The sequence below is a fragment of the Phyllopteryx taeniolatus genome, chromosome 4 (assembly GCF_024500385.1).
Source record: "Phyllopteryx taeniolatus isolate TA_2022b chromosome 4, UOR_Ptae_1.2, whole genome shotgun sequence".
Lineage (NCBI taxonomy): Eukaryota > Metazoa > Chordata > Actinopteri > Syngnathiformes > Syngnathidae > Phyllopteryx > Phyllopteryx taeniolatus.
Window position 1 is genome coordinate 21597603 of NC_084505.1, and position 15453 is coordinate 21613055.

The following is a 15453-nucleotide window of genomic DNA, read 5'->3' on the forward strand; positions in this document are numbered from 1 at the left end:
CAATAAAGCCAAAACATCAACGATGCTGGTAGACTGTGCTGCATACGGTTGCGTAAAACGGCGTCCATTGACGACAAGGGAACTGGGAGTTGCTTTCACATTAACAAATATATTTTCATGTGTTCTTTTTTTATTATTATTTTTAATTAATAGCATACGCTTTGGCTTTGACAAAGCCGTAACCCTGATGAAAATCGATTGAGGAATAAGCAAGTTACGATTTCTTTCAGTGTCCATACTTAACCTTCTATTAGAATATCGACCTTTCCAACATGGCCGCTATATAGGCACGTCGGTTAGCCGGGCTGCATCATTGCGCTGACCTTACCTAGCGATTTATATCTATGATCAATGAGGAGGGCAGGCTGATGCTATTGGGCGGCCGGGCATAGGGTATATATTTCCTCATATTTAACACAACAAACAGCAAATAAGGTATGCGTACAGATTGTTTTAACCATTAGGTGTAATTCATTCAGCAAATAATTTGTTGACTATTTGTTTCGTGCTATCTTTGTTCCTCCTCACGCAGAGTAGACACCTTGTGTAAACAGAAATGAGGCGTCCGTCACCATATTGGCTTTTCTCACATTTAATACGACCGAGGAACAGATATACAGTGTAATGAATATATACAACAAGAATGAGTAAATAAACGATTGAAATATTTCATTTACGAAACTCGCTCGCGAACTCTTTGTCCCTCCTCGCACGCCATAGAATCCCCCCAAAACGTGAGTGTGTCGTCCTTCCGTCACCGAGTTCCATTTTCCATTGAACGCACGTTTGTAACAACACGTTCAACTTTACTGCAATAAACCCACGACGTGTTTATTTATTTTTTATTGCGTGGCTTGTCGCTTTAAAGCCGCTTTGCCTCCTGCCGCCGAGCCTGCTGAGCTAAGCGGCTACCACACGAGAGCTAAAAAAAAATAAAAATAAAAGGAAGGAAAAATAACAGGCGCAAACATCCTATTTATTAATAGCTGAATCGGTGACGTCATCGCCAACATGTCGGCGGCGCAGAACGAGTTTCGGAAGCGCGGCAAGAAGCACTTCGGAGGCGGTCAGCATCACGCTAAACGCTGGAGGGGCTCCAGGGAGCTAGAGGTGGGCATGCAAGGCATCCTGATCACATGCAACATGAACCAGAGAAAGTGCACGGCGGAGGCCTTCAACCTGCTCAACGAGTACGCAGACCAGCTGTACGGAGCCGAGAAGGTCAGTGAACGCACCGCACGGGGACTGTCCCTTATTAGGTTTAAGCAGCTCATCATTTTTTTTACAAATAGAGTTGATTTACTGCATAAACAAACATGGTTAGGGGTTAAACAAGGATTATGGTTTCTGTGTTGTCGTCATTTTATCGCGTGTGGAGCGTGCAGTCAGCTGTCAACTTGAATTAAAAAGGACTATTTCACGTAATCATGTAAAATAATAGCCAAGTCAAATATTTATTTTTACCTGGTTAATGTGAGTTTAGCTCCTGAACCTTTAACGTACAGCCTCAGCACATCAGGGCTGTAGACGTCACCTTCATTTTCAAACCCGATTGTAACCTGTCATCTGTGAGGGGCGAATGATGTTTGTTTTTAATATAATTCACAGCATTAAATGATGTTCTTTTCAGAAACTTTTCTTTTCTTGGGTTTATCTTTTAAACAAGGGTTTAACGCTCAAATTTGAGTTTCAAGCATAACATTACAATTTAAATACATTATCTGACATTGATAAAGTGAAACATTTCTGCTGACAGTTTGATGATGATGCTGGAGGCTGCAATGAAGAAGAAGAAAACGCCAAAGAAGAAGAAGATGTGGAGGAGGCTCTGAAGAAGGAGATGGCGCAGCTGCGAGCATACGGTGGGAGACAGGAGCGACGTTTCCAGGCTCTGGAGAGCGGGGCCAACAACGTCATCTTCATCAGGACCCGCAACCTGGGTAAACATCTTAGCTGTGTTCAAAATCACTCCCTATGCACTATATCAAGAATATACTTTGTTAACTATATAGTGCACAATAAAAAAAATCCTGATATTGTAATTAGGGAGTAGGGAATGATTGAATGATTCCGAACACCACTGTATAAAAGTCCACGTCCAACAAGGAGTCGGTCATTTTGATTATTTTATTATTATTATTACCGTAGAGTCTGACAGGCTGGTTCATCACATCCTGTCCGATCTACACGCCACCAAGAAGAAGAAGACGCGCGTCATCCTTCGCATGCTTCCGGTGAGATGCTAAAAAACCAAAACAAATGTTAACAGTGTGCTAACATTTAGCCAGATAGAAACGTGACTACAAAAAGTGTTAAGGCAGATAATCATTTTAAATGCCCTGTTGTCAAGAACTACAGTATTTCAAATAAAATTGCTAAAATGCTAGCAGTTGGTATGCTAATATATATCACAATGGGACCCTGACTGATGACAATGGGCATGTCGCAAATTAGCGACCTGAATACAGAAAGTGCTGAGGCATATCAATAAGGATTTTACATCATACCCTCTAGTCGAGTACTATTTCAAAAGACAATAGATTAATTGCTGACTCATCAGCAGTTGGTTAGCTAACATATAGCAAGATAGCAACCTGACTAATACTAAAGCAGGTCATTACGATTTTACATCATGTGCTTTAGTCTGGTCAGATTTCACATGAAAATTTCTAATATGCTAACATGCTAACAGTTGCTGTGTTAACATATTGCATGGCAACAATCAGATTCCAAAAAACTATAAGGAGTTTGCATCATGTCCCATTTGCCACTATTTTCAAATGAGACATGATAAAATGGCAACGTGCTAGCAGTCGGTATGCTGACGTATAGCAAGATCTCAACCTGTGTTCAAAAACTGTTAAGACAGGTTGATTATGACAATTGATAGAATGCTAACATGCTTTCAGGGAGTCTGCTAACATAACAAAATAGCAGCAACAGTGCAGAATGAGCTAAGGCAGGGTGATGACGAGTTTATATCTTGCCCTGTAGACGGGTCCGATTTTAAATGAGACTTTATCAAATGCTAACATGCTAGCAGTGGGTATGTTAACATTTTGCAAGATAGGAATGTGGCTACAAAATGTCTGAAAGCAGATGAATTAGAATTTAACATTATACCCTGTCATCAGGGACTATTTCAAATGATAATCGATCAAATGCTGACATGCTAACATATAGCAAGATCACATCCTGCATAGAAAAAGTGCTACGACAAGTCACTGAGGATTTTGCCCTGTATTTGGGTCTAATTTCAAATGAAAATGTATCAAAAGCTAACACAATAGCACTGGGTATGTGAAAATATAGCAAGATAGCAACCTGAGTAGAGAAAGCTCTGAGCTAGAGTGATGATTTTACATCACAATGTGTAGTCAGGTCAGATTTGTAACATATAGCAAGATGGCAACCTCAGTTTGTGTGACATACAGGTAACAGGCACGTGCAGGGCCTTCCCGGAGGACATAATGAGATATCTGGCCACCTTCCTAGAGCCTTGGTTCAAGAAGCCCAACTGTGCCACCTACCAGATTGCCTTCAAGGCGCGCAACAACAGCCACAACAAGAGAGACGATGTCATCAAGGCTATCGCCGGTAAGCTACGACTATATGTTACCATATCAACTGTTAGCATTTGACACATTTCTATTTGAATTGCCACATGACTACAAAGCATGATGTAAAATCTTTGTCAATCTGTTTTGTGACCCGGTTGCTATCTTGCTATATGTTATAGTACCAACTGCTAGCATGTTAGCATTCTATAAATTATCATTATTTTGTCATCATACTAGAGTATGGGACATGATGTACAATCCTTACTTATAGATCTTCTCACCATTTTTATCTTTTTTTGCTGTCTTGCTATATGTTAGCATACCAATTACTAGCATGTTAGCTTTTGTCAATTTGTGATTGAAATATGACCCGACTTCAAGGCATGATGTAAAATCCTTTTTGCTATGCCTTAGCATTTTCTCCACTCAGTTTGCTGGCTTACTATATGTTAGCATAACAACTGATAGGATGTTACCATACCCACTGCTTGCATCTTAGCATTTTAGTAATTTTCATTTGACTCACTTGACTTAAGGGGATGATGTAAAATCCTTACTGATACGCTTTAGCTTTTTTTGTACTTGGTTTGCTAGCTTTCTATATGTTAGCGTACAACTGCTAGCAAGTTAGCGTTTTTGTTTGAAGTCGGACTACAGGGCATGATGTAAAATCCTTATTGAGCTGCCTTTGCACTTTCTGTACTCAGGTTGCTATCTTGGAATGGCACTTAAAATGATTCACCCCCAATTTCCGTTCTTTTTCTCCATGTGCGCCAAAAGGCCTGGTGGGCAAGCTGAACCCCAAGAACAAGGTGGACCTGACCCAGCCGGACCTCACCATCATCTTGGAGGTGATCAAGGCCGTATGCTGTGTCAGCGTGGTCCGCGAGTACACGCGCTACAGGAAGTACAACCTGCAGGAAGTGGTCAAGGATGAAGAGCCCAAGAAGGAGGAAGGCGGCACTGTAACCGAAAAAGCAGCTGAAGCAGCAGTCAGCGAGGAGAACGCGGCCAAAAAGGAGGAAACCAACACCGTAACCGAGAAAGTATCTGAAGCAGGAGCCGGCGAGGAGAGCGCGGCCAAAAAGGAGGAAACCAACACCGTAACCGAAAAAGCATCTGAAGCAGCAGCCAGTGAGAAGGAGGCACCCAAGGAGGAAGAAGGCAACACCGTAACCGACACAGCAGTAGTAGACAGCGGTGAGGCGGAAGAAGCCAAAGAGAAAGAAGGTGAAGCTGTCACTGAAACAGCAGCAACAGGCACTGGAGAGCTGGAGGAGGAGGAAGACATGCAGGAAGAATCTGCAAAGGAGGACGATGATGATAAGGGTGAAGGGGATGGAAAGTAACTTTTTTTTATTGTCATTTTATTTTATTTTGCAAAAGTAGATTTTTTGTTTTTTGTTTTTTGTTTTTTTTTAAATCAAGCGAGGTTAGTAAGCTGTTGATGCGCTGTCTTTTTAACCTTCCAACTTTTTTTTTTTTTTTTTTACTTTTAGATTTTGGTTGTCATTGTTTGTAACATTCTGGTTTTCTGTAAAGAAATGTCCAGAATTAAACGTGGTTTTGACTCCTCTTTTATGAATGGTATTACTTCCAGGTTTTGATTTGACTTTCGAGGACACTGGTGTGTATTTTGCCGCTTCGTAACTTGTAAAAATACCAAATATGGCTTTCCTATTACACAGTTTGTTATGTTTTGGGTGATACATTATGCAGCCCCAGACATGACACGGTGGGGTGTATTTTTTTAAATTGTGACCACAGTTTAGATATAACGTGCCCACAAAATGCTCATTTATGGCCACAAAATGCTAAATGGTGGCCAGGAAATGCTGAATTGTGGCCACTACATAGGTATAACATGCACATGAAAAATTCAATTGTGGCGCAATTTAGCATTGTGTACATTATGGAGCCCCAGATATGACATGGGGGGATTTTTAATTTATTTTTTTACATTGTGGCCACAATATAGGTACACATGCAAAAAAATGCTAATTTGTGGCTGAGATATTCAATTGTGGCCTACAAATGGGTATAATGTACGCACAAAATACAAAATTTGTTACACCCAATAGTTGCTGTTACGTTTCCTTGAGACTTTTACAAGTCACTATATAAATGATCATTATTATTATTAATTGATTGATAGCTGCAGTGCTCCTTTGTGCCACCAGATGGAGCCAGCCTTGCATTTATATGCGCACTTGACGCTTTTTTTTTTTAATGTATTAACTTTATTGACAGCGCAGAAGAAAAAAATTCCAGTATGACGTAGTAGGACAAAAGGTTACGCCAAAATTATATTTTTATCCATGTATATACAAATATATATTTTCAATCGGCTGTATTATTATTATTATTATCATCATTGTATGTATGTTTTTTTTTATTAACTAAAAAACAATTCCTCCAGGACTTTGCCAACAGGTAAGAAGGCTAACTGACATGCTAAATGAAAACTCATGTTAAAATACAGTTTTCTGTCTATTTTCCTCATAAGATAGAATAGTGCCCATTTGATCAAAACCACTACAGTAGTAATGAATATGATACATTTCTATTTGTGATAAATTACCAAGCGACCATGTATAGTAATATTAGCACATATGCTAATGCTAACGCCGTTTTGCGTGGCTGAAGTGATTTTAAGCTAAAATTAAGACACTACACACCCCTGTTGAAATGCCGTTTTTATATCGACAATGCAATAAAGATTAATAGTTTAAGCACTTTTTTCACCAATAATGTAACTGCACAACTCAATTGCAAATGTTTTTCTCTTCTAGTGATAAAGTAAAACTAATTAGGACAATGTGGTTGCACAAGTGTGCACACACACTTAACTGATGTGGCTGCGTTCAGAATTAACCAATCACTTTCAAACTCATGGTTTATGGGAGTAAGCACAAATCTTCCACTATTTAAGGTTCCTAAGATTAACCCCAAATAAAGTTCAGCTGACAAGGCAACATCAGCGAAATACAAAAAAAGGTAGACTTTGGAAAAAATATATTTTTTGACGATATTTTTAACATTTATTATAATTTTGTTTTTAGGAAAGAAGTGCTTAGTTGTTAGAAGCCACAAAAATATTTTTAAGAAAAATTACTGCGACAAAAAAAATGAAAATTATGAATCACCTAGCCCTGAGAAAGCAGCTTCCCTTCATTGTCTTGGCATCAGTTGATAAAATAGTTTCATTCATTGTAATACTTTATGTGTGATTATATTTCATGTTTCAAATGATTTTATTTGTATTGAGTTCAGTGATTCTTTCACGTACCACTGGAGGAAGCTCACGTACCACTCGTGGTATCCGTACCACACTTTCCGAATCACTGTTCTATGACATTCCCAGGTTGACACCACATTTCAGGTATGTTGACTTTGTTGTCTGTCACTGATTTGTTTTCTCCTTACCGCGTCACACGCAACCCAACACCATTGTCTGCCATATAGTTTGGGGTCCTTCTGCATGCATTCTCAGTGCTTGTTACACTTTGGCTGAACCGTCACTGACCCCGTGGTTCGTTATCTCGGCGATATTTACCTACAAAATCCGCCTCACCAGCGTTTTTGTCCACCCCGCACCTTCCTCGGTGCCTCCAATCAGTGTGACCCCGCAGACAATTTAGACTCAGCGCTCCCTGTTTTGTTCGGATTAGATTAGCCAATTAGACTTGACTCGTGGCTGTGACGGCGAACGTATAGCCAGGAATTTTAATGATGTTGCTGCCTTCACCACAGGTAGAGTGGGCAACAGCAATGTTTAATGAGATTTACTGCTTTCCATACAGAGGAGTATTAAGGCCACTGTGGCCACACACACACAAAAAAAAATACTACCAGAATAAAGTCAGAAGCTTATGAAAATACAGCCATTTTAAAAAATGCTTTATTTTTTGAGAAAAAAAGTACTATTCTTAAAAGTACAACTTTACTGTTGTAATATTATATATTTTTAATCTATTTCTATCTAAAAAGACTTTCTATCTAAATTTGGACCTTTTTTCGTTAAAAATATGAGAAAAACATTCTTTTTTTCAGAAAATAACAAACGATCAATAAATTATTCTTTTATTCTTTAGTCTTGTTATTTCCACAAAAACATACTGTATGATGATTTCCCCCATAATAGTTTGAATTTTTATTCAGAAAAAAATTAAAGCTTTTCTCTTTTGAGATTCAGATATTTTTCATGGAAAAATGTTACTTTTTTTCTTAAAAAAATATATTTTACTCCCTAAAAAATGCACCATTTTCAAAAAATTAAAAAAACATTAAAAAATCAACTTTACTCCCATAATATTATGCCTTTTTCTCATAAATATGTGACTTTATTCTGTCATTCTTGGGACTTTTTGGACCAAAAATATGACTTTTCATCAACTTACATAATGTTTCTCATACAAATATGACTTTTTAATATTATGGATGTATTATCTCTTATGGATGTATTATCTCATTGTGACTTGAATTTCGTGATTTGAATTTTCATGAAGAAAAAATTAAGCTTTTCTCTTTTGAGATTCAGATTTTTTAGAGGAAAATGCAAATTTAGTCTCATAGTATTAGAATGCCTGATCTGGAAAAAAAAATCTGACATTTTTGTAATATTGGGACTTATATGATCTGGGGAAAAAAAATCTGACATTATTTTTGTAATATTGGGACTTATATAAAAAATAAGCCAATGTTATAATATTACATCTTGATGATTGATTGAATTATTGATTTTTCAAAAAATTCTTAGGAAAAAATAAGACATTTTTATTTGTACATTTGTATTTTTTCCTGTTGTATGATACATTTTAATCTAAAAATAATCTATTTTATCATAGTAAATATTAAACCTTTTTAACAAAAAAATACAACTTTAACATCATGTTATTGTGACTATTTTAAAAATGAATTTATTCTCGTCTATCACTTTATAATCCACAGAACTATAGGTTTCCATTTTAAATTTCTGTACCGCTTCTCCTCACTCGGGTCGCGGGCGTGCTGGAGCCTATCCCAGCTAGAGGCGGGGTACACCTTGAACCGGTCGCCAGCCAATCGCAGGGCACATATAAACAAACAACCATTCGCATTGACATTCACACCTACGGGCATTTTAGAGTCTTCAATTACCCTTCCATGCATGTTTTTGGGATGTGGGAGGAAAGCGGAGTACCCGGAGAAAACCCACGCAGGCACGGGGAGAACATGCAAACTCCACACGGGCGGGGCCGGGGATTGAACCCCGGTCCTCAGAACTATAAGGCAGATGTGCTAACCAGTCGGTCGCCGTGCCGCCCTTTGAAAATAAATATTCCCCAAAAATATTTCTGAAAAAATTCAGAAAAACAATTGACTTTATTCTCATAATATTATGTATATATTATTTTTGAAAAATCCTTCATTGTCAAAATACGATACTACAATGCTTCCCCCCCCCCCCCCCCCCCCCACCCCTGCATAACTACAACTTTCTTCTCGTAGTACAGTATATATTTTTTCTTCAAGGTGGCACATTTAATTCTCCATGTTTTCAGTCAATCATTAGCTGTACTACAAACGAGTGCAGTTTGTCTATTACATCTAATAATGAAATGGCCGTGCACAAACATAGTTAGCGATGGAAGAGAGTCGTTAAAAACAGCCCGCGAGGCCACGTGTAATTAACCCTCAGCGGGCACTCTCGACCCAAACAGGCGACTGGAGACCCATCCGCAATGTTGTGTGGTGCAGTCGGGTTTAAATGTCACACAGCCGTGAAACAACGGCATCCGTGGGCGTCCCCAGGGTTTCAGGGATTAGCCGCTGTGCCTCCATATTTGACCTTTATGAGCGGCTAAGTAGTTTTCTCCAGGGTCTCGTTTGTCTCACTTTAGCCAAACAATGGCCTCCAAGGACCCCCGTAACCACCCCCCACCCTTCACATGCAGCCTCTGCACTATATGCTGTAAGGACTGTGTGGCATCAATAATGAAAACTGTAACATCAAATTGTAAAAGCTTCTTTCACACAGAGATCCCGCAAAATTGCCTTTGACACAACTCTGACAGCGGCATGAAAAGAAGCAAACCGATTTTTTGCTTTGACTTGCGAGGGAATACTTGAGATACGAGCTCTGTATGGCGGCAGTGAACTCACTTCACAATAAGCAGCACTTCGGCAAATAGTGTTCTTCACGGTTCTTCACCGGTGCTTCAAGCTGTTTATGTCAACTTTCAGTTGAAGTTTACGGTCAAACAAAACAAAACAAAACAAAGAGAATGACACTTTGTGTATTCCAAACAACCGCATAGCTTCGCCTTTCAGTCTGCTATCTTAATCTTCTTCTTCCTCTTTTCCTTTCGGCTTGTCCAGTGAGGGGTCGTCACACTGTGTCATCCTTTTCCATGTAAGCCTATCTCCTGCATGCTCCTCGCTAACACCAACTGCCTTCACGACATCCATCAACCTTCTCTTTGGTCTTCCTCTCGCTCTCTTGCCTGGCAGCGCCATCCTCATCATCCTTCCACCAATATACTCACTCTCTCTCCTCTGGAGGTGTCCAAACCATCCAAGTCTGCTCTCTCGAACTTTGTCTCCAAAACATCGAACCTCGGCCGTCCCTCTGATGAGCTCCTTTCTAATTTGATCCAACCCGGTCACTCCGAGAGCGAACCTCAACATCTTCATGTGCTCTGCTTCCTGTTGTCTCTTCGGTGCCACCGTCTCTCATCCGTCCATCATGGCTGGCCTCACCACAGTTTTCGAAACTTTGCCCTTCATCCGAGCAGAGACTCTTCTGTCACATAACACACCTGCTGACACCTTCCTCCACCCGTTCCAACCTGCTTGGACCCGTTCCTTCGCTTCCTGAGCACACTCACCATTACTCCGGACTGTTGACCCAGAGTATTTAAAGTCCTCCGCCCTCGCTATCTCTTCTCCCTGTAGCCTCACTAGTCCCCCTCTACCCATCTCATTCATGCACATACCGTATATTCTGTTTTACTTCAGCTAATCTTCATTCCTCTCCTTTCCAGTGCATGCCTCCATCTTTCTAACTGCTCCCTGCTTTCACTGCAGATCACAATGTCATCTGCAAACATCATGGTCCACGGGGATTCCAGTCTAACCTCATCTGTCAGCTTATCCATCACCACTGCAAACCGGAAGGGGCTCAGGGCTGATCCCTGATGCAGTCCCGCCCCCGAATTAAATTCCTCTTTCACACCTACAGCAGACCTCACCACTGTTCTGCTGCCCTCGTAAATGTCCGGAGAAAACCCACGCAGGCACGGGGGAGAACATGCAAACTCCACACGGGCGGGGCCGGGGATTGAACCCCGGTCCTCAGAACTGTGAGGCTGACGCTCTAACCAGTCGTGCCGCCACATCTGTGGCATGAAGGCATGAAACCACACTGTTGCTCGCAAATACTCACATCTGTCCTGAGTCTAGCCACGTTCCCATAACTTCACTGTGTGGCTCATCAACTTGATTCCTCGATAGTTCCCACAACTCTGCCCATCACCCTTGTTCTTAAAAATGGGCACCGGCACACTTTTCCTCCATTCCTCAGGCATCTTCTCACTCGCTAGAATTCTGTTGAACAAGCTGGTCAAAAACTCCACAGCCACCTCTCCGAGATGCTTCCATACCGCCACAGGAATGTCATCAGGACCAACTGCGCTTCCATTTTTCATCCTCTTTCATGCCTTTCTCACTTCCGCCTTCTGGTCCACCAAACTCTCACCTCTTCTGCTCTTCCTCCTCTCTCATTTTCCTCATTCATCAACTCCTCAACATATTCTTTCCATCTATCCAGCACACTACTGGCACTCGTCAACACATTTATACACATGTAAAAATAGAAATCATTTCCCAATATTCTACCTTTTCTTGAAAAAAAAAAAGCTTGGGGGTTTTATTCTTATAAGAGTTGTCTGTGTCCACTGTATACTGACTTTTTTTCTGTAAAAATCCAGTGTTATTTTCTTCATTTTGAATTGAATTTGACTTGGAAGAAAAAAAAAATGCCTTACCGGATACAGACTGTGTTCCACTGTACACTTCTTTGCATAATGGAGTGGCAGATGAGTGTCATTGTTATTTAAATGCAGCTACGTGGTGCATCGCCAGCGACCTTATGCGTGTGTGCGTGCGTGTGCGTGCGCGTGCGTGTGTGTGTAATGAGCCGAGTGGTGTTTCTTACGCCGTTATTATGCTTGACAACTTGCAGAACAACGAGAGGAAAACGAAGTGATGATTACATGCTCGTGTGCCAAAGTGGGATTTAACGGCGAGCTGTTTTGTGCCCTTGTGGCCTCCAGGCAGGTGCTGCCGCTTCCTTCCACAGATACACACGCACACGCACACGCACGCGCACACACACACTGCATATCATTTGTTTATTTTCCATCCATTGTTAGTTTGGATGATGGGAACATTTTGGAGTGTGAGTTAATACGCCAGGAGGAGGCATGTTGTATTGTACTAATAGAAAAATGCTTATCAATCCTCAGCAGCCCGCTATTAGCGTTTACCCCCCCGACGATCCAACAGGTGGACTGGTGGGATTTAGTTGATGAGGATTATGCGGGGAGTCATTTGTGCTGGAAGAAAAAGCAAAAAGGCTGGCCTATTAATGTGCCGGAATGAGTTTTCTTAATACCTGCAGCAGTACGCTATTTGCATGTAAATGACTGTTTATGTGATTGGAAGAACTGAGTCAACATTATTTACATTAGATTACGGTATGTATTCCATCATTGTCTGTGGAAAAGTGGCCTAAATGTCACTAGATGCTGTAAATTCAAAGAAAATGTAGAAAAAATGAGTCAGAATGATGGTATTTAAGCTTTTCACGAGTAATCCTCGAAATGATCAGCAAACTTTTGACGCCACACTCTGCTCACGTTTGATGGCTCAGGCAATTTACCCCCGTCAATTTGTCGAGATACCTTTTTCCTGCCCTGATATTCACCCAAAATGGCTGCTTGGAACCAAAAAGGGTAACTTCGTGTCGTGATAGACTTGTCCACCCAATTTCGTATGTATAGATAGGTATAACAAAATGCCCCCAAAATGGCTGCTTCGAACCAAAATGACTGACTTCCTATTCAATCTTTTTTTTTCTAAAAAGAAATTGGACTTTTATAAACAGAAATATAGATATATGAACAATGACCATTTTTGACTTTTGTACTTCAAAAAAGAATACTTATATTTTCCTTTAATGGCTTTTCATCTTGGAAAAAAAGTGTTTTGTATGTATATAAACGGTATTCTCAAAAGATTGTGACTTTTTATATTGACAAAATTCCAATTTATTTTGGTTACATTCAAACTTTTATTTGTCTCGGAAATTTCTATATCTTGAAAAATAAATGTTTTTTTTCTTTAAAAATATGGCTTTTTTAACAAATACTTTTTTCTTGAAATATGACTTTGTTTTCATAATTTTGCAACTTTTTAAATGAAAAACATCAACTTTATTCTAAGATTCCGACTGTTTTTTATTATTTAAAGAAGCCTCTCCTCTCTTTTTGCTTCTTTGTCCCCCCCCCCCCCCAAAAAAAAAAACCTCATGGGATTGGTTTGGCAGCTGAGTGTGATTGTGTAACACGTGTGTTATGAAGCACACACACAGACACACACACACATACACACAAGCCTTAACAGGATTTGGGGAATGGTACCCACCGGCTGGAAGCGAGACAGGGAGGGGTGGCCATCGTCCAGGGACGGAGATAAGCGTCATACAAGTGGATGGTGCTGGGAGAGCAGGAAGGCATCTTTTAAGATTCTGACTTTTTGTCTTGAAATATTAATACTCATATAATGGTTTTTTTTCTTGAGGAAATTTTTTTTTTTTATTCGTGTAAAAAAATGGGACTTTTTGTGAAAAAAGAGAATTTATTCTCGTCATATTAATAATTTTTACTTGAAAAATTCAGTTTTCTTTTCTTATAAGATTACAATTTTATTTTCTCCAAATACGACGTTTTTCTCAGTTTTTGACTTTTAATCTCGAAAAATACTACTTTATTCTTGTAACAGAACAACTTTGTCTAGCAAAAAAATTGTGATTTTTTTTTTTTTTTTGTCCAAAAAATGCGACTTTATTCTTGTACTATTCCAACTTTTTATCTTGAAAAAAAATTCTTGTAAGATGCACTTTTTTCTTGCTAAAATACAACTTTTTGTTGTTGAAATAATACTTTTATTAGAATGTTTTTCTTGTAATAATGTAACTGTTTAGTCTTAAAAGAGTGCATTTTTTCCTCCTAAGACTGACTTTTTCTCATTAAAAGTATATATATATATATATATAAAAGCTCTGAAGAAAAGAATTTTCAAAAATGGACTGAAAATAATAATATCACCATTTTTCATTTACAAACCTTTTTTCTCAGAAGGTTCAGACCATTTTTCTTGTTGAAAAGAATGTTTTGTTGTAATACTGCAACTTTAGAATCTGAAAAAAATGCAATTTCCTAAGATTCTGAGTTTTCATGTTAAAAATAAGACATTTAAAAAAAGACTGAATAATATGACTAATTCTTGCACGAATACTCCCTTTTTCTCATAAAAATAAGACTTTTTCTCACACGATTCAGACTTTGCTCTTTTCATACAGTATGATGACTTTTTATCTTAAAAATACACTTTCTCCTCATTCACATAGTCTAAGTTTGGGCAACATGTGTTATGACGCACACACAGAGAGGTCCCTAACATGATTTGAAGAATGGTACCCACCAGCTGGAAGCGAGACGGGGAGGGGTGGCCATCGTCCAGAGATGGAGGTGAGCGTTACACAAGCTGAGGGTGTTGGTGCAGGAAGGCTAAAAACAAATCACCAAGGGTCTCGGCGGGGGGCCTTGGGGTACACCCGTCGAACGCGACGCTTGGGTTGGGTGCCTTGTCGTCCGAGCTGTTCTTTTGCGTAATATTTCCACCCAGGGTCCATCCCCAGAAGCCCCCTTTGATGCTCTGCGTGATGATGTCATAGCGAGGGAGGGGAGCGAGGCACGATCAAAGCTGAGGAAAGGGGAGGGATGAAGACGTGGAGGAAGAGGAGGAGGAGAGGCACATCCAAGACAACAACAGAACAAAGATGGCGATGGCGTCCGCAGGCGGGACGTCCCCCCGAAAACCTTGCAGAGGGTTCGAGCCCCCGTTCATACGCCTGAGGATGACCGGCGAAACCATGCGACGGAAGGCCAACCGTCGATGCCACGGACGCCATCGGGCTTGCACGGTAAGCCTCTCTGACTTCGCCAATCTCCGCCATCTCCCGTCTTTTCTCATATTTTTCCCGTCCATTTTCTTTTTTTTGGCCCCTTTCATCGGGGGCTCCTTTTTGGCCGCTAATATAGGCCTCTCTTTGCCATCAAAGGCAGCACATCAATTGCTTTGACTCCCGAGTGTATGTGCGAGAGGGTTGAAGGAGAGAAAAGGGGGAGAGAGAGGAAAAAAAGACAGATGAACGGCATGTTAGCAAAGATCAAGGCTCGCTTTTATGCCTAGTTTTCGTTTGGTCGTTTTCGCTCGCAAGGCAGCGGGCAGTGGCAGGTAGGCGGTGGCGCTTTCCCGTCCCTGACTCTTCCTGACTCTCTCTAAATTTGCTCAGAAACCTGCATTTTTTTTCTTTTCTGTTTTCTTTTTTTCTTCCTTGAGCATATTAACCCTACGGATGATGACAATACGTGAAACAATATTTGAATAAGCAGCAGGAGGGCGGCCGGCTAATCCGGTGTGGCTAATCCAGCATTGGCGCAGGCCATACGGGCAGCCCAGGAGTATTCAGCGGCGTCACAATGCACGTCAGCGGGACGCCATGGCAGATTTACTGACAACTCGCAAACCAACACTGGACCAACCGGCTGGGAAAGGCCAGCAGATG

General features: G+C 40.4%; 2 protein-coding genes and 2 long non-coding RNA genes across 7 annotated transcripts in view; 3 read left to right on the forward strand and 1 right to left on the reverse strand.

Annotated features, from left to right (window-relative positions):
- Positions 1-340: 340 nt before the first annotated feature.
- Positions 341-5139, forward strand: thumpd1 (THUMP domain containing 1). 3 transcript variants are annotated; one of them, XM_061770577.1, is made up of 6 exons: positions 362-435; positions 987-1221; positions 1757-1940; positions 2149-2234; positions 3435-3597; positions 4341-5139. In XM_061770577.1, the coding sequence occupies exons 2-6, from the start codon at positions 1012-1014 to the stop codon at positions 4907-4909; spliced, it is 1212 nt and encodes a 403-aa protein (XP_061626561.1). In that variant the 5' UTR covers positions 362-435; positions 987-1011; the 3' UTR covers positions 4910-5139. The 3 variants fall into 3 exon arrangements, with proteins under 3 accessions (XP_061626560.1, XP_061626561.1, XP_061626563.1); XM_061770579.1 differs by having other exon boundaries at positions 379-393; XM_061770576.1 differs by having other exon boundaries at positions 341-1221.
- LOC133476754 (uncharacterized) lies at positions 2110-14480 on the reverse strand. The gene is made up of 3 exons (XR_009788143.1): positions 14307-14480; positions 13248-13319; positions 2110-2242 (listed from the first exon to the last, which is right to left on the reverse strand). It is a non-coding gene; the product is annotated as an uncharacterized LOC133476754 (long non-coding RNA).
- LOC133476755 (uncharacterized) lies at positions 6518-11858 on the forward strand. The gene is made up of 3 exons (XR_009788144.1): positions 6518-6557; positions 6834-6942; positions 11785-11858. It is a non-coding gene; the product is annotated as an uncharacterized LOC133476755 (long non-coding RNA).
- A 186-nt stretch (positions 14481-14666) lies between the features above and the next one.
- Positions 14667-15453, forward strand: part of LOC133476750 (axin-1-like) — a 36973-nt gene continuing 36186 nt past the window's right edge. For both annotated transcript variants that reach the window (XM_061770570.1, XM_061770571.1), the window contains exon 1: positions 14667-14808. The gene's annotated coding sequence lies outside the window, so the exon portion shown is untranslated. The remainder of the gene's footprint in view (positions 14809-15453) is intronic.